The sequence below is a fragment of the Aplidium turbinatum genome, chromosome 5, assembly GCF_918807975.1.
Source record: "Aplidium turbinatum chromosome 5, kaAplTurb1.1, whole genome shotgun sequence".
Lineage (NCBI taxonomy): Eukaryota > Metazoa > Chordata > Ascidiacea > Aplousobranchia > Polyclinidae > Aplidium > Aplidium turbinatum.
The window spans coordinates 19039310-19061959 of NC_137476.1; the positions used below are offsets into that span (position 1 = coordinate 19039310).

Consider the following 22650-nt stretch of genomic DNA (forward strand, 5'->3'; position numbering starts at 1 on the left):
CACTTTTATTATTACAGTTAAAATGATAATTTTATTTTACAAAAATTAATTTTCTTGTATTTTTCACATTTTTAACTGCACTTACAAACTCCGGGTGACATGGAATGTTCTTGCATCAGTGATATTTGTTACAGATCAATATTGTCCAATACAAAGATGTCCATTCCAAATCATCCAGACTTATTACTTTTCAATCTGAACACTGAAAAGTTTGAGTTTTCATCAGGATAATTATCGTTTCTGGCAGTAGTGAACCTTTTAATTAAGTTTCCATCCATTTTGTGTACAGTATATTGTTGTTGTAGCCTGGTTTTGGAGCACCTCAAATTGACCCAGCTGTTGTAGCGTGGTTTCATTCGGTGGATGCAGACCGAAGTGGACAGATTTCAGCTCATGAACTACAGCAAGCTTTGACAAACAATGATTGGTCAAGATTCAAATTAGCGACATGTTATCAAATGATTGGTAAGTTATTGTGGTATGCAGATCACACTATGCAACAAAATAGTTTTATGTATTGGTTAGTACGCTTCCTGGGTAACTTTTCGCCGTTGATTCGGAGTCTGCATTTTTTTCTTTGTTTCTTTTTTCAGGAGCTTTTAAGATATTTTCTGTATGAAGTTTTTTGGAGACTGCCTTTTCATTACGGAAATTACTCCTATAATGCGTTGATGCTAAATAATAATAAAAGTTTAGAAAACGTTAGTTTTGTCAAAAAGCTTCTATGTAAAAGTGTCTTTCCCTTATGCCTGTGGAAGTATTGTATGGAGAAAAACGACTTATGTGAGAACGTTTTGCTCAAAAAAGCCTATTATCGTGCAATCTGTTAACCATGACTACCTTTATTTTCGTTGTGCTGTTGCTGATCGCCTCACTGGGATACATTTGAGCTGTTGAATTAGATTAGATTGTAACTCTTCAGAATGACGCTTGTTTGCAAATAGTTCAGCTAAAAGATAAGCCGTGTTGCTCCACAATGGCGACGAGCTTCCATAAGATTATGATGTGAAGGAAATGGAAAGAAAGAATATGTTGTCCAATGTCCACTTCTTTCACCAATAACTACTTTAGTTTGTGCCTTGTTACAATAAACTTAACACACTGGACACAGCCCACCGGTGGAAGATTTTACAAGTACGCATGCTTTTGCAGTATATTATTCTAATGCATTTCCTTTTATCAGCATTGTTCGATCGAGACTATTCTGGCACGATCAACATCAACGAATTCAGCTCACTTTGGAATTACATCAATCAATGGAGAAATGTATTTTCAGCATATGATCAAGACAGGTCTGGTGCTATTAATGAGCAAGAACTCCACACCGGTAAGTATAAATTTTAAGCATATTTGAGTGGTATGACTTTGTCACAACTTGAATTTTGCAGGTGTCTTCTAGTTTTCTGATTCGAAATAGATCCAGTAATTATTTATGTACGGTATTTCAATAAATTATTATTATAACACAAAGATAGTAATAATAGGGTGGGTTTGTATTGCGAAAGAGGTTTCCCTCAATTGTAACACGTCATTGAATGGCATTGGCTTCAATGTGTCATATAGTGAAAATACTTAATTAATGCTGATGAAGATATGACGTCGCTTCCAGGGCGTTGGGTTTACGTTGTTGTCGCGTGTAGCCCGCGGACCCAAGCTTTGCCCGCTTTAAAATCGACTCTGCAGTCTACTCTACAGTATTGACGGTTGGATAGTTATATAGTTAGCGTTTAAATCATGAGGCATGCATTGTCAAAATTCAACCATAAACCTTATTTTGGTTGCTAATATTTACTAGTGAGAACTTCAGTCCTTACTTTTAGCTTGCCAAGGAGAGGTTTAGGCTTTCCTCTAGTTCTGGAATTTTACTGGTGGACATCTTTTCCAAATAGAATAACTTTTTTAGTTGAGATGATTGTGAGGAAACAATCAATTTCTCAATACTTCGTTGTTTCTATCTGTCTTGTACTTGGGTTGAACTGTCTGACTCACATAAAAAACACTATTTACGATTCTAATATACACATGCACGGCAATGACAAAACATACCCTGTCATTTTGCATCAAGAGTGTAAAACTTGCTAGAATGAAAGGCTAAATTGCAAAATCTCCAGTTTTAAGAAAAATCTAGGTTTGAATTCATCACCCAAAAATGAGGCAGAAGCATGTGTCGGACTGTTGGTATCCATGCAACAAAACATGGGTTGCATTTACCAGTTTGAACTCACCAATCGAAAATTGTTATTTTTCAGCTTTTTCCCGAATGGGTTTCAATGTTTCACCGAATTTTGTCCGGACCGCAGTTTGGCGATACGATGTCACTGGTCGAAGGCAACTAACTTTTGAAGATTTTATCAACTGCTCTTTGGTTATGCAATCTTTAACCGCTACATTCAAGCAGAGAGATACTCAAATGAAAGGCAATGCACAAATTGGTTATGAAGATTTTATGAGTCTTGCTGTAGCAAGCGTCAAGCCTTGAATCTGAAAAACTTCGGGCTGTTGCTTTGACGATATTTTTTTCTTTTTGTATTTGGATTGTGACACACGAAGAAACAATGTTTCTTATAACTATTTAGATTGTTTCTTTTGCTTATATAATATACAATCAACATGATTGGAACTGTCATTATCTAATGCTAAAGTTTGAACACAATAACATTTTTTTGCAACTTGATGAGAAGCAACTATTTATTGTTGAATGGAATGATGATTGTGAGCTTCGTAAAGTGTCTTCTTGAAGAGGAAACGTAATTTCTGTTGCAGTAAAAAATATACCTAGATGCTTAAATTAAATTTGTTGAAGTGTTAGCAATATAATTAAGCTCCAGTTAACTTTAATTGACTTGTTAATGGGTTCGGTTCCTAGTCATGCAATCAATCGAAGAATATCAAACCACTTATATCATTGTTAGAAGTAAGTTAATAACCTAAGCAATAAACACGTTCAAAGATACAACATTGGTTGTAAAGCTGCGTAGGCCTACCTCTCAGCATACTGCTGCTACGAACATTAAGTTCATATCTAACATTGCTCGTTATTCTTTTCTTTTTTGCGAAATATAAAAATGGCTTTGCAAAGTTAAGGTGTTAAATGTGTTCATTTTGTTGGTTTCAACTTGCATGTTTTACTATTTGTCCATTGTGCATGAATCATAATGTGGTCAGTTGGATGTTCCGTCAAATTATTTGAATTACTTAATGCTTTAATAGTGAAAGACTGAATGGATAGCAGGACTTCTGATCTTCTGTGTTGACAGTATTTTAACGGCTGTTGTAGTAATTTTATCAAAAATCATGTAGTATTTTCGATGGTTATAAGTAAATTGTTCGTAAAACAATATTGTTCGTAAGCAGTTGTTCGTAAAATTAAATCCCTAAAACAATTCTTCGTAAAGCATTTCTTGGTATACATCAATTCTCAATTGCATGCACGAAGAAATGCTTTATGAAGAATTGTTTTCCGAAGAATTAATTTTACGAACAACTGTTTACGAAAAAACGTCGGACACCATTTTCGATTTGTTATTTCTTGACCATTCCACGTTTGGCTGCTGTTATGTTGCGAGTTTTTGTGGAAAGAGACGTGAAACGAAATACATTATCATCGGAAAATCACTGACCAAACTTGATGAGACTTTTAATTGACTTTTGTAAGACACATATCACATCAACTGTGGCTTAATGCAGTGGTTGCCACTAATTGCTTTGCACAGTAGGCAGCGAGTTCTAAAAGAATGCCTCGAGAAAGTCAATTCTAAAGTGATGTTGATGTTATTGATTTTTAAGATCACACAAAAAAGTTATTCTAACAAGGTTCGGCAACCTGCGGCTCCGGAACTGCATGCGGCTATATTTAGCTCCTCTGAAGCGGCTCTCTTAAGATTGGACAAACCTTGAATTTAAATTTGCGTTTACTTTTTATTATAATGGAAAATAAAACGGTCTCAAAGCCCTGTTGACTACTTCTGCAAGATAATGAAACAATGAACTCTCAGTGAGTGATACTCTTTCAGAAAATAATATGCTACATTTTTTTTTACAATTTTTACTATTCAAGTTTTGACTTAATCCGGTGAGTTTAAAGCTTTCTATCGGTAGCTCTACACAAATCAATAAAGAAAGGTTTTAGGCGAAAACGGAAGATTCAATCAGCATGGACAAATGAAGTTGCTTTGCATTTACCGTAATGCAAGTGATGTTGGCATCAGTTCAGTTTGTTTTTATTTCTGACCATCACAACGAAAAAACAATGTATGACATAGCAGTGCCGGTCTTTGGGGTGTGCAAAGCGTGCGATCGCACAGGGCCCGCAATTTACGTAGAAAATGCAGTAATTTTGTCATTTCCAATGGAAAAATTCAACAAAAGATATAGTAACAAGAAAACATAGAGACTCAACGGGTGCAACCTATTTCGTCCCCTGAAAAGATCGAGAAAACAAACAACAGAGCCGAAGTCGCTGATCGGAGTTGCCGTAAACATTTCAAAATTTCTCTCGAATTTTTCAGGGGACGAAATGGTCGAAATTCGATTTTGTTGACAGCGGACAGCACCATTTTACAGTAATCTTCATACCCCAATTTTTGTTGAACATGCTCTCAGAATGCCCCAAATTCACAGTAATTGTTCAAAATGTTCTGGGGGAAGTCACCTTAGACCCCCGCCGCTGGGTGTCACCTTCGGCGAACACGCCATCAGGCATCGCCCGCCGACCGTCAAACCACCCCCTCCCCTTTCAAAATACTTAGCTACGCTATTGAATTGGATCATTGTCATTGGGGCCCGCAAAGTATATTCCGCACAGGGCCCGAAATACCCTAAGACCGGCACTGGACATAGTAGCCTAGCTACCTATATGGTTAACATATGACGTCCGAAGACATTTTCAGAACAGGTATGGAGCATTTGCTTCAAGATAGGCTTAATCTATCAATAGGAGATGAGCGAAAGAAACCAGTATTGGAACTGATGTAAAAATGGAGCAGAGTAAGGAATCTTTTAATCAATGTAGGCTATGCTACTGTATGAAAGCCTCATGCCACACCAGTGCTGCTAGTTTTGTGGCAGCTCAAGAGATTCGGATGTGTGGAAAGCCGTTCACATGCAGAGATTACGGTAGGCCTGTATGAAAGAAGCGTTCCTTGAGGTGGGCTAGTAGATAAACTGTGTTCTGATCTATATTTACAGAAACGTACAATCAGCTTGACATCACATATTACAAAAATTTTACTACGCATTGTCATGAACCGAATCAAGAACAAAATCAACGATGAAATTGCTGAAGAACAGTACGGATTCATGCCAGACCGCGGCACAAGAAATGCTGTATTTGTATTAAAAAATATCGCTCAAAGATCAATTGAAATGAAGAAAGATCTGTACATCGCATTCATTGATTATAAGAAAGCTTTCGACCGAGTAAAACATACCAAATTACTGGAGATGCTAGATAACATTGGAATTGATGACAAGGATCTACGTATTATTCAAAACCTTTACTTTGATCAAATTGCAGCAATAAAGATAAATCACAATATCAGCGATTGGATATCCATCAAGAGAGGAGTTAGACAGGGATGCGTGCTCTCTCCAAGCCTTTTTTCATTATACAGTGAGATCATTCTCCGATGTCTTGATGATGAAGCTGGCGTAAATGTTGGGGGAAGTAACTTTAATAACCTGAGGTATGCTGATGACACTGTCTTGGTGGCTGATTCGGAAGCAAAACTACAAAATTTGTTGAACAAAGTAAATGAAAGAAGTAAAGAATTTGGAATGGAAATGAATGAAAAGAAAACGGAAACGATGGTAATCACAAAGAAAAAAGAAAATGAAATTCCAATTTGTCAAATTAAAATGAACGGAACAACTATAAAACAAGTAAAAAGCTTTCGATATCTTGGAACAACAATAAACTGGGACGCCAAAGATGATAAAGAGTTCAATATACGTATTGCTCAAGCAAAAGCCTCTTTCCAGCAAATGAAAACAATATTATGCAACAAGAACATATCTTTCGCAACCAGATTCAGAGTATTGAAGTGCTACATTTATCCAATTTTTAAATATAATTCAGAAACCTGGACAATTACCAAATCAATTAATAAAAGAATAAATGGGTTTGAAATGTGGGCATTCCGAAAAATGCAGAGGATTTCCTGGACTGACAGAAAAAGCAACCAAACTGTTTTAAATCAAGTCAAACAAACAAACAATCTTCTAAAAAATATCAAAGAAAAACAACTTCAATTTTTAGGACACGTACTGCGAAAAGGAAAGTTAGAACATCTCTCTCTCACAGGCAAAATTGAAGGGAAGCGTGCCCAAGGCAGACAAAGATTAACATACTTAAACCAACAAACCGACAAAACTAACACCAACATACACCTAATACACAAAGCAAACAACAGAGAATCCTGGAAACTTTTCATACACGAGGCAGTCAATGCTTGGAATCAAGTGCGACAATAAAAGAAGAAGAAGGCTATCTATCTAGCCTATAGGCTATTATGTTTTGTGGTTCTTTACTGATCATAATTCCATCGCGCTCATCATTCCCAATAAAGAGTCGTCAATCACAGGGAGCTATACCTCGCAGTAGCGGTAGCCAGGGCCTCCAAGAGCCCTGCCGGGCCCCGGTGCAGATGTTGCTGCTGGGCCCCCAGCGCGACATGTCGCGTGATATCTCACCAATCACAAGCAAAATTTGCAGTGCGCGTTCTTACAAAGGATAAATTAGGTTAAAGTATTAACACTCCATTATTTCACAAACAATGCAGTATGCAAATATAACTTTAAATTTACAGATACACACTAGTTATATACAAAAATAAAATGCTGTAAAATGACAAAACACTACATAGTGTAAATATGGCCTCAATAGCGTTGTCAGATATGGAATTCTGCCCTAATTTGAGGAAGAGTTTATAGCTGTTGAAAACAAAAACTTGTACAGAATTTTGGATATTTTTTTTAGTCCTGGGCAAAGATCAAAACCCTAACTTTTCCTAACTCTAACCGTTCCTAACTCTGGCAACACCTGATTGTAAAAATGGCATCTAGTGGGTAAAATCAGCCATTTCGAAGATAAAAATTGCAATACTATCCGACATGGCTGACATAGCATTGCATATGTGTGTTTCCAGCTTTACATTAACCATAGACTCATTAACATACAATACCATTTCTCACCTTGAAATCTGCAGAGACTAGAGCAGCAAACTTAGGACGAATGCATTGCTATTGTTCATGACATTAAGAAATACCAACTTCAATATAAGAAATACCAACTTCATATAAGAAATACCAACTTCAAAATATTAAAAATTTTTTATGCAAAATTGACCTTAACACGCAAATTTAAACATTTTATTGGCCCCCTGAATGCAAAAAAATGAAAATATTGTTGTTCTAAAAAAGGGCATACCCATGAGGGGACCCATTCAAAATACAAAACTAATATTCATATAAAAAACAATATTTTATGCAAAATCGACCTGAGCACGCAAATTTAAACATTTTGTCGGGCCCACCTAATCTCAAAAAATTAAAAATTCTGTAATTTTAAAAAAGGGCATAGCCTAGGCTACACATAAGGGGTCCCATTCTACATACGGAACTAATATAAAAACAATATTTTATGCATAATCGTTGAAATCAATTTTTTTATCGCGTGAATTTAGACATTTTGTCGGGCCCCCTTGAACTCATCGGGCCCCGGTGCAATGCACCGGTTGTCCCCCCCTCTTGTGGGCCCTGGCGGTAGCCTACTAGCCACCCTCCCCCCTACTAACACGGCTGTCCATCGTTTATTGGACATTATTCTGCAATATCTAGGCCTACATTTCACGCAGTATTTTTAAACATTACAATAATAGGCTACATGATATTGCTTTATCGTCTCGTTTTGTTCGTTAGTACATTGAGAGGAGACGCACGTGCAAAGATATTCGGCTTGGTAAGACAAGCACGCACGATAAGGCTTTATTTTGAGATTAGCCTACTCACAGCGGTCAAGTTTTTCAGCTTGCAGAAGCCGTCGCAAGACAGCTTCAAAACAAGAATATCTCTGCTTCTTCAGCTTAAGAATCCATCACCATTCTCCGCCAACGGATCAAAAATCTCAGAAAAGATGAATCCGTTTCCAACCTTATGGAAGCAGCGAACGTCTTTGCGTCTGCCAATAACCTAAAGACGCCAAAGGACCCCGAGTGTACAAAACTCCAGCAAGATTTCGAAATAGAGAGGAATCAGTAATCGAAATTTAAATTCAAGGTTTGTCCAATCTTCAGGGAGCCGCTTTGTCGTCTGCGGGAGAAGGAGAGTGGAAACGGCAATAGGCCTACCGGTAGGCCTACATCAAAACCCTTGATTTTGTTCAAGCTGAGCTTGATTGAAGATTCAACCAGGCGGATCTGCTTACAACAGCCAACAGAGAGAAGGCCTTTCTGAGCTGTGCAAACGGCAAGGAAAGATCTGATACTGAGATCAGCTTACCCGATGTCATCAGAAAAGATCGCCTAAAAACGGAACTTACCTTGCTCAGCAATGTTGTAAGTGGAAAAACCGCAAACTTCGTTCAAAGGTTGCTGAGATACTATCGCAACTAAACCCTCAAACACTAGATCTTTTCAAAGAAACGCAGAAATTCGTGGAGAAATTCTTTGTCTCCCAGTTTCAGTTAGATCACCAGAACGTTCTTTTTCTGCTCTAGTCTATGACGCCTGAAAACGTGGTTGAGAAGCTCAATGACACAAAAAATACTTAGCTTAGCCTACTCATCTTGCATTGATGCATGCCATCAAAACATTTTGGACACTGTCGATGTCACAATGAACTTATGACACAGTTCATAGAGAAAAGCAATCTTCGGAAGCGTGTCAGAACTCATTTCACTAAACTGTCGTTTTCATATCACTTTCTGATTTGTTTGTTTTCATTTAATTTCCTGAACAACTGCTTTGTTGTTGCTGTTCTTCATTTGTTTCAATTTACAATGTGTGTTTGCTTGGCGTCGTATTTTTTACTCAGGGAGAGGGATCGAATGCTTACTGCCAGTTTTAAATGCTCTCCCAAACAATGGGGGTCTGGGGGGCGAAGCCCCCCAGAAGGTGACAACACTACGGCAGCCAAGGCCTATAAGAGGGGGGTACGGAGGGTACGACGTACCCTTGAGGGCCCAGGCCTGTGTTTGTTGGGGGGCCCGAAATTGTGGTTTTATAGTTCACGCGCAAAAATGTTTGGTTAAAACCGTCCTAAACGACTGATTTCAAGCATAAAAGTTGTTATTCTTTAGTCCTGGGGGGCCCGTAATCTAGCAAAAGGGCCCAGAAAGATAATCGAGTGCTTTGCGAGCAAATTAGGGGCCCAAAGTGGTAATTTGATGCTTTAAGTGCAAAAATGTTCTGTTAAAAGCACCCTAAATTTAATCATAAAAGTTAGTTATTCTCCTGTCCTGGGGGGGGGAGGGGCATAGTGTAGCAAAAACAGGTTTGAGAAAAACCCGGGCTAAAAGCCCGGGTGTTTTTTTGTTTTTTAAAAACTATTTGACAAAGGTAGTTTCACGCTTATTTCACTTTAAAATGAATTTCGGAGTTAGAGCAGGAACCGGAGAATACTTTTGGAGCCGGAGTCAAAAAAAAGTCACTTCTCTCGTTCACCTCTGCTAGTGCTGGGCATGTGGTGAATGCAAAAGTTAATGAAGAAAGGTTAGGATTGGTCAGATGATTAACTTGATTATGTTTTAACAAGATGTTATGTTTGAGCCTTGGTAGAGAGCTTGGCTTGTACCAGATAGTCAGATACATATAACACTCAGTAACGTTATCGGATTTAACATTAAACACACAAAAAAAACACAAAAAAACTACTAAATCCAACGTTTTCGACACCACATAATGTCTTCTTCAGAAATAATTATAAGTTACATCTAAGGGAAATAAAAAAATGAATTTAAAAATTTTACATTAAAGATGTAGCCTACAATAAGCGACACCTCTCAACAGCACCATCAACAACTGACACACGAATTCAATGCAGGATACACAAATTGGCGAGGGACAGATCACATGATATGCACAACACAAAATAATAGTTTTATTGCAGCCTGATACTATTATTGCGCACAGATGTCCAATTCTGCAGTAAAATGTTGTGTGGTGTGCAATACGCCTAAGCAAACATCACACTTTTTGCCCAAGACAAAGGGGGCCCGGATTGAGAGGGGGGCCCGGAATGACTCTTTGTACCCCTAGTGAAAATTTCTCTCAGAGGCCCTGACGGCAGCTTCAGCCCCCACTAGAGAAAAGTAGTTCCCGCGCCACTGAATCAACTGCTACAGCATGATGTGTTACAGTGTGTGCTTCATAGCAATGAAATGTAGTGAAACTGTGTATAATAATCAGATAATTGTAGGCTACCTGCGGACAGACAAAAGAAACAAAAGGCAAGATTCAGTGATTCAGTCAAGATAATGCTTTCTCTGGATGAACAGCTCTCAAACAATCGTCAGAATGGAGTATGGCTTGTATACTCGAAAATAATGGAAGAAAACATTGTGGAAGGGAGATCTTGATGCCTATTGAGGATCTTAGTAGGCTACTCTCCAAACGTCGAATGGTAGGCTATTCCGGATGTACCAAAAAACACCACAGACATGCAGAGTGGTAGGCTACAATGCTCAAGTGGACTACATGAGTGAGTACAACAGAGGACATAATGATACCATCACTACGAATGGTTGCATGTATTGTGTGCACCGTCAAAGGCTTTAGGAAAGTTAGCCTATATGCAGTGGTGGGCACTAGTTACTTTCAAAGTAACTGAGTTACAGTTACAGTTACTTCGCTCAAAAAGTAACTAGTTTCAGTTACAGTTACCGTTTTTTAAAAAGTAACTAGTTACAGTTACAGTTACTAGTTACAGTTACTTTTCAAAGAAAATGGTTGCATATGAGTACTGATCTACAACTACTCTTCTTTGCATGAAGTATAATACAAGTTGAAAAATACATGATAAAGGGCAAAATGATACTTTGTTCGTAGCTGTTGCCTAACTACAAAACAGCGACCACTCTTCTAGCTGTCCACATAGGCTACTATACGGTAATGCTTCTAAGATTCCATAATCTAACTCCAAAACGCCCGCCTACCAAATTTGAAACAATAAATAATTGAAAAAATAACATGCACACTGCACAGGACCAGTGCCGGTCTTAGGGTATTTCGAGCCCTGTGCGGAATATGCTTTGCGGGCCCCAATGACACTTATCCAAATCATCCAATTCTGTAGCGTAGCTAGGTATTTTGAAAGGAGAGAGGGGGTTGACGGCCGGCGTGCGAAGGCTGACGGCGTGTTTGCCGAAGGTGACCCCCAGCGGCAGAGGGTCTGGGGGGCCTCCCTCAGAAAATTTTGAAAAGTTACTTTGAATTTGGTGCAATTGGAGAGCATGTTCAACAAAAATTTGGGTATGAATATTACTGTAAAATGATGCTGTCCGGTGGCATAGCAAAAGGATAAGATCATGTTTTCTTTGGCATTTTTCGGAAATAAAGCTGAGTCTCTATGTTTTCTGCATTTTCTAAATTGCGGGCCACCTAATTTGCTGGCTATCCACCTAAATTGGGCCGGGCCACCTAAATTGCGGGCCACCCTGTGCTATCGCACAGTTTGCACACTCCAAAGACCGGCACTGCACTGGACATTCCGTGATAAGCAGTAGGGGGTGTCAATATTTTTATACAGGTACGTATAACGTATCTAAAATGAACGAAGAGGCACAACATCAATTTCTTTTTACAAACATCAGTATTTCAAAATGTTGATTGCTAAGTCCAGCTTGCTTTGGCTTTAAAATGTCCTTTCCAAGGGAGAGCAGTCTTTCAACAGCAGCACTGGAGGGGATAGGGGTATTGTATCGCAATAACAAACGCCTCATGGCGTCATTGGGAAATGCATCAGACGTAACCGCCTTTGTTGGGTTACGTTCGAGAAATTCATTTAAAATTTTTGCCGCACTCGCTTTCTTTTTTGTGTTTTCAAATAACGAAGCAAAAAAGTCATCTGCTTCATTCCTGTCAACATCAGTGTCACGGTTACTTGTTGCATCGTCGATGTTGAAATTGCTATGGTTCTGTAATAAGTTAACAATTTTGAGATGTAGAGCCGTCTTAATTTCTTCACCCTTGTAAAGCCAAGACAGTCGGAATTGTGGGTGAAACGCAGCAGCTAACTGGCAGTCGCTATCATCAAAGACATGGCCAAATCTGTTTTGCAAAGATTCCAACAATCGGGTAAGTAATGGCAGCCAAACAGCCACCTTGTTGCAGTTTCGAATTTCTTGTAGTCTTTTCCGCGTCATGCCCAAGGTTGGTAGCAGTATACCCATATATGCCTTCTCTTCTGATTGCAGAATATCCAGAGATTGGCATATTAGTCGCATAACCAGTGGGGTTTGTTTCAGTCTCGGATACTTTAGACAGAAACTTATCCATTTCGACTTTCGTCTACTGAGTACTGACTATTTCGTCTACCTGTGCTCAAAGCTATATAACCACAATCTACAAAAAAAGAATCGCTTTACAAAAAAGGAGAACCTGAAATTTCTAAAAACAGACAGCTTAGTGGGGGAACAAACAAAGGATTGTGGCGTCACAGACATCAATCCTTATAGAACACTGCGAAATCTTACCTCGCAGTTTACGCGACCTTCTTTTTGTCGATCGTACACCGCAAAATTCTATGTTGCAGTTTACACAGCTCCTTTCTGTACACAACCTCGCTGCTTGTCTCGAATGCCTATAATCTCTTCCAAACAAATAATTTGACCACTACAAAAAAACTGCCATAAACTGAAAAACAAACGACCAATTTTTGTTTGGGAAATCAAGTAACTGTAACTAGTAACTGTTGAAAAACGCTAAAATAGTAGCTAGTTACTGCTTAGTGCTTATCGTTACTTTTTCAAAAAAGTAACGAAGTTACAGTTACAGTTACTCAAAAAGTAACTAGTTATGTAACTAGTTACTTTTTTAACTAGTTACTGCCCACCTTTGCATGTCATGGCTGGGTTGGCCAAAATCCTCTGCAAACAAAACTAGAAATAACATGCAGCTATCAGACACAAAGTGTAGCCTATACAAAACAAGTGAACTGTGTATGCAGTAGGCCTACTGTTAGGCTATATGGCCTACGCACAACAACACATGTTGAGTCTTTAGACTTTAGAGAATTGGTCATCCAGAATAAATGCCTGCTGAATAAGAGAATCTGCAGCGGCCTGAAAAAGAGCGGATATATTTCCTCGCACTGGTCCTAATGTAGTTCCTACTACAGGCCCGCAGACAGTTTCCGGTCTTACATGATAATGTGTTCCGCGGCCACGGTCGGTCGCAATCCCCCACTACTTGCTCACTACGTCGAATAATAGTGAGTGATAGTTATTCTTTAGTTCTTTTCTTTTCATCATTTTTAGCTTTTGGTTTCTAGTCAAGTGATAAGCATTAGGCCTAAGCATGTTATGTTCCGTCATAAAGGGCCTTTTCATTTGTTTTTGTCTCTTGCTTGAATCTTCTTCAGTCTCAAGCCTTGCCTCAAGCGCAAGTCGGAAAAGTAGATCAAGGTGAAATAATTAAAAGCGAAACGGACACAAATAATAGTGATCGTTAGCTTTTCTTTAGTTTTTTGTTGTCTTTGTGTTTTAATTTTTTTATTTTCGGTTAAAGTTGAATTAAGAATTTACAATAATTTTTTACCCAAGGTACCTGCAGCTACTAAGGCCCGCTAATTTTCAAACCTCAATATTTTTCTAAATACTGCATAATTTTGAACGAAAGTTGGAATGAGGATACTTTGGGTCTATCTAAGCAACATATCTGTGAAACAAGTTTCTAAGTAAAAGGAGTTGTTAATATCAAAAAAAAAAAAAAAAAAATCTCAATCGGGCCTTATTAGATGCATGTGTTGTGAATAAGGCCCGGTTTGAATTTGCACCAAAAGGGATAGAAAAGGTGTATTTTCACAATAACAACACCAAAAAACAACTTCTAATCGACAACACAGGCACCGAACTAATACAGTAGAATTCGCCTATAGTGACTTTGGCTATAGTGACACTTCGCCTATAGTAACACCTGTTGCGAAGTCCCGTTTGCAAACCATATGTTTTGCATAGAAATGACTTCGCCTATAGTGACTTCGTGTATAAGAACACTTTGCTTACAGTGACACTACATTTCTGTCCCTTGGGCTCAAAAATTTCCGTATAAGGACACTTTACGTTGTATTTCCAGTTTAAGTTGGAATCATATTTTGTCATCAGCATTCGCCAGTTCCCAGCCAGCAAAACCATCTTTTTACATTGATTTAACGTATGCAGAGGTTGAACCATAAAGGATTGATTTGCTGACTGGGTTTGAATTAAACCAACATGGGATGCGCATGCGCAGATACTGCACAGGTGAAGTTATCAATGACGTCATCATTCGTCTATAGTGACACTTCGCTTATAGTGACACTTTTTCCGCGGTCCTTCAGGTGTCACTATAGGCGAATTCTACTGTAATTAAATACGCAAAGACAACTATTCTCTCCCCCATGCTCCATTCTTTTTTCAAAGTCTCATGGTGTTTTTAGATATGGTAGGGATGGTAAAGTATTTTGATACTAAAATTATGATATTTCCATTGCTATAACAAATTGGATTGACGGTGTAACAAGAATTGTTTGGGTCACTTAAATCTTTAGCCCTGACATTCTTAACCAACGGTGCACAACGGTACAATTTTCTTACCCTTAGGGGGCCATCGGCCTTATTACCAACATTAGCCTAGTCTGATCATCATTATCAGTCTTAGTTTAGTTAAAAAAAGATCAAATTTATTGGTTTTACTGCATCGGCATGCACATATCTTTTACATAGAATGCAAAAAAACGGAAGTCAAAGAGGTTTGTTAACTGCAGAGCAGTCTAAAATATGTGAAAATTAATAAAACCACTCAATTTCAGTCCCCCCCAAATTTCAACGTTCCGTAACTCAAAAAGTTCTGAACTTTAGGCTGTGAAATTTTACCAGTTGGTCTCAATTCACCATAGCAGAAATCAGAGCTTCCAATTTTGTTTAAAAGATTTGTAACAACGGAGATCCCGGGGGTAGGCCTTATCACTGGCCGGGCCCTATTAGCTGCAGGTACCTCATGACTTTTGCCAAGAGACGTAAACGTAAAGTTGACAAGGAGTTTTGCAAATTTAACAAAGATTGGATGCCCAAGTACTTTTTCTCACAAGTCGGTAAGAAAGCGGTATGTTTGCTGTGCAATGAAAGTGTTGATGTGTTTAAAGAGTACAACTTTAGCCACCAGTATGTGACAAAACATGCAGGCTATGGCAGTAGGCTACTGTTATCAGCAGCTGAACGGTAAACAAGTTCAGTTCAGTTTATGTTTTTTTTGCTGGCAAATAAACAAACATATAGCCTACACAACACAATAAACAAAAATAATTCGCACAGCAAGGATAGCAGCGAAAAACCAAAAGGTCACCAAAGTCTGCTGCCACCCTAACATATTACAGTACAGTATAAGCAAAGCACAAAAATTAAGGAACATACAGTAGGCTAATGCCGGTACTTAACATAGCCTACAGTGAAATAACAAAAACAAAGCTACATAAAAACTATGTGCTAGGACAAGGGCGGGCAACTTTGGAAGATGGCGGGCCTAGTATGGAAAAATGAAGTCCTTGAAGGGCTGGCCAAAGTAAAGAATAATTAACAATCACTATTCTTTGTGTCTGTTCCCGCCTTTAAATATTACACTAATCTGCCAAATTTCACTTTGGTATATGTTTCCGGATTGCGCTTGAGACTGAAAAAGATTCAAAGCCCTTTAGCTTTATGACAAACATAACATCTTTGTCAAATGATGAAAAACCAAAAACAAAGAATCAATCCTCACAAAGAAAACAAACTAACAATCACTATTATTTGACGTAGTAAGCAAGTAGTGGGGATTGCGGCAGACTGTGGCCGCGGGCCACATGATCATGTAAGACCGGAAGCTGTCTGCGGGCCGGATCCGGCCCGCGGGCCGTATGTTGTCCGCCTCTGTGCTAGGTGATAAGCATATGATATGTTTTAGGAGTGATTACTGTACAATTTTTTTAAAGAAATATTAGCCTATTGCAAGATGTTTCTTTTAGTTCTTTTGGTATTTGATTCCATAGTAACACCCTATTGAAACATTACATCTTCTTACCATAGTTTGATTTTATAGGTGGCAAGCATAAGTCATTATTTTTGTTTTAACGGGTGCTATACTGGTGAATTTCATTTCACAAGCATTGCATATGCAAAGCAGCCAGCAAAGGCCCGTGGCAGCATTTTGTGCACATACTTGTAGGCCTACATGAAATGTGCAATCTCTAATTTAATAATATTTTTAATTCTGGGCACAATAAATTTATGATAATAGGCCTAGTTGTAGGCCTACTGGTTGACCTTGGCAAAAACAGACAAGATCGTAGAATTTTCAAATGCTCAGTTTATAACCGAGTATTGAATTTTTAATGAAACAAAGCATAATACCGTATATAGTTTGTGGTATTGTTAATGGGGCAATGTATCTTAGCTTAAATGCTATACCACAGACATTTGCAAGCTGCTTTTTAAGATTAATGATATGACTATTCCATTGCAATCGTTTATCCAAAGTTACACCAAGATAGATCAGATTTTTCTTCCCTTCAATACTTTGGCCACTGATTGACAAACTAAAATTTTCTGCTGCACTTTGTTTACTGCATAGAATCATATAAAAAGTTCTACTATAAGCTACTGTAAGTTAATGACAGCTTATTGGATTTCATCCACACGTCAATGTTTTCTATTTCTCTATTGACATTTTTTTATAGAGATGACAGACATTATTATGTATTATTATGTATATACATTATTATGGACAGACATATTTATCTGACATAATTATGTAAGTTTGAATCATCACCAAAGAGTGTAGTTGAGAAATAGGATGCATTTAAAAGATCATTCACACATAGAAGAAAAAGCAAAGGTCCATGGATTGAACCCTATGAGCAGTGTTGGGCGCGATAACTCACTTTTCAGTTAAGCGATAACGATACTCGATAAACGAAAAATGCCTAAAGCGATAACGATAAACGATAAATCAAAAAAAAGTTAAGCGATAACGATAAACGATAAATTATCGCCGATAATGTCCGATAACAATAATTTTTTTTTTCTTGATTAGCGCTGCCCCATCCCATGCAGCACGAACTGTTTTCATCAACATGCCGAAAAATCGAATATAATATACTGTAAAGGGACAAAACTTTTTGTAAGTTATGCGTAAATAGAATCGCAATAGCGGCAGTGGGTATCGAATCTTCAACCTCTTGATCCAGAATCAAACCACTGAGGTAACCGCCGTGCTTACAATTATACCTTCAGATACCAGTTGGATGCTTTTATCAATTGAGTTACACTGCCGCTTATAGGCTACGTGCAGTAGGCAAAATAATTAAATCAAATGAAAATACAGTACCAAAAAAAATTCCAAACTTTGTATTTTGCTTTCTGCTTAAAGGGCTGTTTACAGCAAAGTCAGCAATAATTGAAAAAAGTCCCAAAAACGCAAAATGCTTGAAAATTTATCAGTAATCTTAAGCGTTATTGGTAGTAAAAATGTGCATACTGTGAAATCCATCAAGCTTGTCAAATTAGTCGTGTTTGTTTTAGAACAATAACATAATTATCGTAATTTACTGATAATTTCAGATAATTTTTTTTTGTTTTCTTTGTGAACACCATCATTAAAGCAATGGCAGAACGCTGAGTTGTTGAGATACGAATTACAATGTAGGCACTGTATTAGTGGGAATAAAAATATTTGATTGAGGTAGGCTATGTCGCATAGGTAGGCTACAGTAAATGAGAAAGGTTATACTGTATTTAGCATAATTTTACTATGCAACTCGATCCGCCTATTGTCATGCAAAAACTACTACAAGATGCAAAAAATGTAAAGTCGGTCTGCATGTTAAATGCTTCAAGCAATATCATATTCCGCAATGACTTGTTTCAGTGATGTTGTGTTACTTTGCTAATTTTCATCTTCATATTTTTTGAACTTTCATTTCAATAAAATGCTCGATGACAATAATGACAAGACAAGACATGAAGAAGACATTTCCCATTTATCACTTTGAGCGATAAGCAGGTCCGGAACGCCGCTCCGGAAGCTCGATCAAAAAGTTGACTTGTCCGGAACGGCGTTCCGGAAGCTCAAATATTTTATGTTTTTATAATGCTTTGCCCTGTTCAGAGTAGCGTTAAGACAGTGTTGTAGTTTGTATCACTGATTTGATCCGTTATTGTGCAACATTGAGGCAGCTTGGCTGTCCTAGCGCCACACCTTGACATTTACACTCCGCTTTTTTATTGAGCCACCTTATTACGTCACAATCAGTTTTTCCTGTATTTTTCCATTTTTGTTACTAATTAGTAGCCTTGTATGTCTGAGCAGTCGTGGTACCAACTGGAAAGAGTAGCAATAAAAACAGTCTTATTCCGCAACCTAGTGGTCAAGATCCCCACAAAAGTACACCGTGGAAGTTCAGTGCGTCAAAGTCTTGAACCTCAGAACAAAGTCTTTGAGCAATGTCCAGTGTCGAAAGTTTTACGACTTGGCTTCGGCTTCTTATAATTCTTTCAATGGTGGACGGCTAAGTGTTGTCTATAAAAATAGCAGAGAATTGGGTAAATGTGCAGCGGCTGCTGAAGTGCAGTTGTTGAAAATCGGAAGGGTAGGTTACTGGACACACGTTGGGTAGCCTCGGCCCTCAAGTTTCCGCACAGTTAATGCCGCCTGGAACGAATTTCCAGTACTTGTCGAACATTTCATAAAGGGAGCTATTAGCGACAGGAACGTGCGAAATATCAAGGACTCTTGTCGAAAATAACATTCACGGATTTCTTGTTGGACTGAGCTTTGATGTGCGGTTCCTTGCAAGAGTTATCCGAAGTAGGCCTCGAACTGCAAAACAGAGCATGTACTATTTGGAATGCAGATAACAAAATTAATAATCTTACAAAATTATTTAAAATAAGTAAGAACGAACTAGGGCGACATTATCGCATTGCCATGGATGCTGAAGAAAACTTAGAGTCCAAAAATGTGGAATTGCATTTATACAATAGCCCGCCAATCAATCCCCACATCTTCTATCATCACCTGGGAAATTCCATCCAAGATCGCTTGTTGAACTCAACAGACTCGTCGTTTATTAATGCCTGCAAAATACTTGATCCAACAACTTGGCCAAAACTAACCCAAAACTTGGAAAAGTCACCATTGCACGATAAGAATTTGGAACAAAGCGTTGTTGAACATTGAAGATCAATCAATTCTTATTTGCAAAGATCATCGTCAGCAGCACTTTCTAACTTGGCTTTAAAGGGATGAGTTATCCAAAAAGCAGTAGGCTACTGTTAAAACTTTCACCTTCGAAATAACCGTCAAAGTTCTTTTTTAAGGCCGCAGCCCGCAAGGTGCTGGCATATTTCGACATCGAGGTCAGAAATCTCGTTGCGACTTCTACTGACTTTCCAATCATCAAATGTTGGAAAATTTGCGTAAATTCCTTTTTGAACTTTTCTACTCCACAGATCTAATTTTGTCTGAAAACCCTGAATTTTATCATGTACTGTACATCTATAATGGTAACACTTTTTCCTTGCATTTGAATATTGAGCTGGTTCAAACTTGAAAAAATGTTTGTCAAGTAAATGCCAGCAAAGTGCTTACTCAACGGGGATTTGCGTTCTCGAAGAAAAATCTCGGTTTCACCAGTTCGAAAACTCGAGACAAAACAAGACCCCGAGAGAGCCACCGAACTTTGGTGTGATAAAGGAGAACAGAGTGTTCTGAACAGAGTGTTCTGTTCAGATAACTGAAAAAAATGAAGTTTGCTTTAATTTATAATTCAGTAAATTTACCCCCTCGGTAGGTGAAATTTACTCCTAGGGGGTAAATTTACCCCCGGTTAAGAACCCCTGTGTTAAAACTAAGTTATTTGTAAGTTAAATAAATGTAAAATATAGGCCTATTGTTATAATACTCAGCCCAGTTGTATTGTTGTGTCTTATTCATACCTAATCTGTAAGCAAAATTTATAAATGAGGAGCACACAAAAACTTCATTTTTAGTGGCGGGTTTGGGGGGGGGGCTTGATCTCCCTTAGCCCCATGCTGGGTGCGCTACAGACTGTGATCGACCACATTCGTCTCATTGACTTCAGCAGCTATTGGAGTAGGCCTACATTAATAAATTCATTAATCCATATCCTCCTAGCGTCAGTTTAATCTGAGGGTGCAAAAGAAGAGTTGCAATCATACTGATGTCGAAGTAAACTGACGCTCGGAACAGGGGGTACAGGTAAAACTCGATTTCTTTAATGAGCAAAGTAGACAGTATCACACTAAACGAAGTCAGGCAAAGGATAGAAGCTGCAAAACGTGGATACCAGTTTTATAGTTAAAAGTTCTCTTTAGACAAAATTTTAATAGATTTGCTTTTTCTACGTGTTTATGATCATCTTATTGTCTTATTTATTGGCCTACAGCAGTGATTCCCAACCGGGGTGCCGCGGCACTCTGGAGTGCCAATTGCAATGCTCAAGGGTGCCGCGAGATATTGCAATACTGCGGCCCATTCTTTATTTTAACTTTAACCCGTTTAATGCGTAATTTATTTATTTCTAACCGAGTTTCAGTGCGTATTAAGTTGCGCGTCTCGCAGTTATTCCCAGCTCCTTTCTGGAGGGTCGCTTAGTGGGAAAGTCGCTGGCGGTAAGTAGATAATAATCCGCGGTAAGCCTTTGTTTTCTCGCCCAGGAAAAACAGGGTGAAAGAGATTTTGACTCGTTGCTGTTCTTTCCATAAAAACGTTTGAAACGCATCATTATTGCCAGGTTTCATAATTTTATTTTGCGAAGAATTCGAAAAATTCAGTTTTACTGGACTCTCATATTGTTTTGAATCTTAAAGAAGAATTAATTGACATTCGTAACGATGGAAATTTTAAGTTTATGCACAAGCAGATGCCTCTCCACGACTTCTGTATAAATATTCAAAATGAATATCCTTGCGTTGGAAAGAAAGCTTTTGTGCTTTTGCTGCAGTTTTCCACGTCATAGCCTACCTAGTACCTATGTGAGAGTGGATTTTCCGTAACGAACTAAAAAACGAGAACGACTGCTAATAGTCGAGGAAGAAATGCGAGTGTCTTTATCGTATGTGCCCCTACATATTAAGGGACTTTGTGCAAGAAGTCAAGCCAAAATTTTACACTGACTTTTGAATAACAACATTTATTTTCTCGCGCTATAGGCCTACTGTACAACTCATTCTGTGTTATTTCATACAGTTATTTGAAATGCAGAAACCTCATAGAATTGATCCAGTTTTGCCAGGGTGCCGCAAACTATTTATCTCTTTGATAGGGTGCCGCAAGGTCTAAAAGGTTGGGAACCACTGGGCCTTTTTTCTATGATTTTTTCATATTACCTACTTTAAAATCTTTTAACACTTTAATTAAATTTTATAATCATCTCAATAGTATTGCATTATTTATTATTTGTTGCAGACTATACTGAAGAAGCCAGACTTGTGTGGCGAAAGCTCTATAAATAAATTGATTTTTCTGATAATGTGACAGCCTACTGTCTACTTTGTTTCAAATATTTTATCACACTACGCATCCTATTGGATCATCAGTTAAGTCATAAGAAGATTTGATGAAAAGTTAACGAAGTTTTGTTTTGGAATCGTCAAATGATGACGTCATAAAGCGACAGTAAATTTTGACTATTTGCAAACATTTCAGTAGTTTCTTTGCAATTGAAAGCAGGTGCAGATTCTAAATTGACCCATTGTAAATTACCATTTGCAATCAACAAAGTTATTTTGTTAGACATGAATTTTTTGGGGGTATAGGCTGGGCTTAGGCTATTAGGCCTATTTAAACAAGAATTTGGTGAAAATGTTTAACTAACGTTATTTTTATTTGTTAATGATGTCTTTTGATTGTTATCTGAATCTAAACTATTGACATTTTTGTTTGTTGGCTTATTTGTAGCAAAAAAGAGTTTATATTTTAGCATAGAACAAAATTAAAGTAACACGATTTTGCATTGTTTTACCTATATTTTTCTGCTCCTAGCGTCAGTTTAAACTGACAGCAGTACAACCATTCCTATTTTACAAATAAATACAGATTAAAAAAAAAAACATTTTAAATAAAGTAAACAATATCACACCAAATCAGAAGAATCGGTTTATTTAAATACATTATATTTGTATATAAATATTTGTATATAAATATTATTATATAAATATATATATATTTTGTAAAACAATGAAAACTATTAATACTACAAAAAGTGCTCAATACCAAGCAAAAAGGCAAAGCAGAGCGAATTAAATCAAATGTAGTTATTACTATCTGAAGCCTTTACAAATTGTTTCACCTAACGGATCATCAGAAGGTCTTATTCAAATAGAATCTTTTTTGAATAGATTCTATTTGAATAAGACCTTCTGATGATCCGTTAGGTGAAACAATTTGTAAAGGCTTCAGA

At 37.7% G+C, this 22650-nt stretch overlaps 1 protein-coding gene across 1 annotated transcript in view; it reads left to right on the forward strand.

Annotated features, from left to right (window-relative positions):
- The window catches only part of LOC145769874 (peflin-like), a 7649-nt gene extending 3897 nt beyond the window's left edge, over positions 1-3752 (forward strand). Inside the window, exons 2-4 of the mRNA XM_082581416.1 lie at positions 306-465; positions 1184-1327; positions 2250-3752. Of these exons, the coding sequence (XP_082437542.1) occupies positions 306-465; positions 1184-1327; positions 2250-2479 (534 nt within the window). The 3' untranslated portion in view covers positions 2480-3752. The remainder of the gene's footprint in view (positions 1-305; positions 466-1183; positions 1328-2249) is intronic.
- The last annotated feature ends 18898 nt before the right edge of the window (positions 3753-22650 follow it).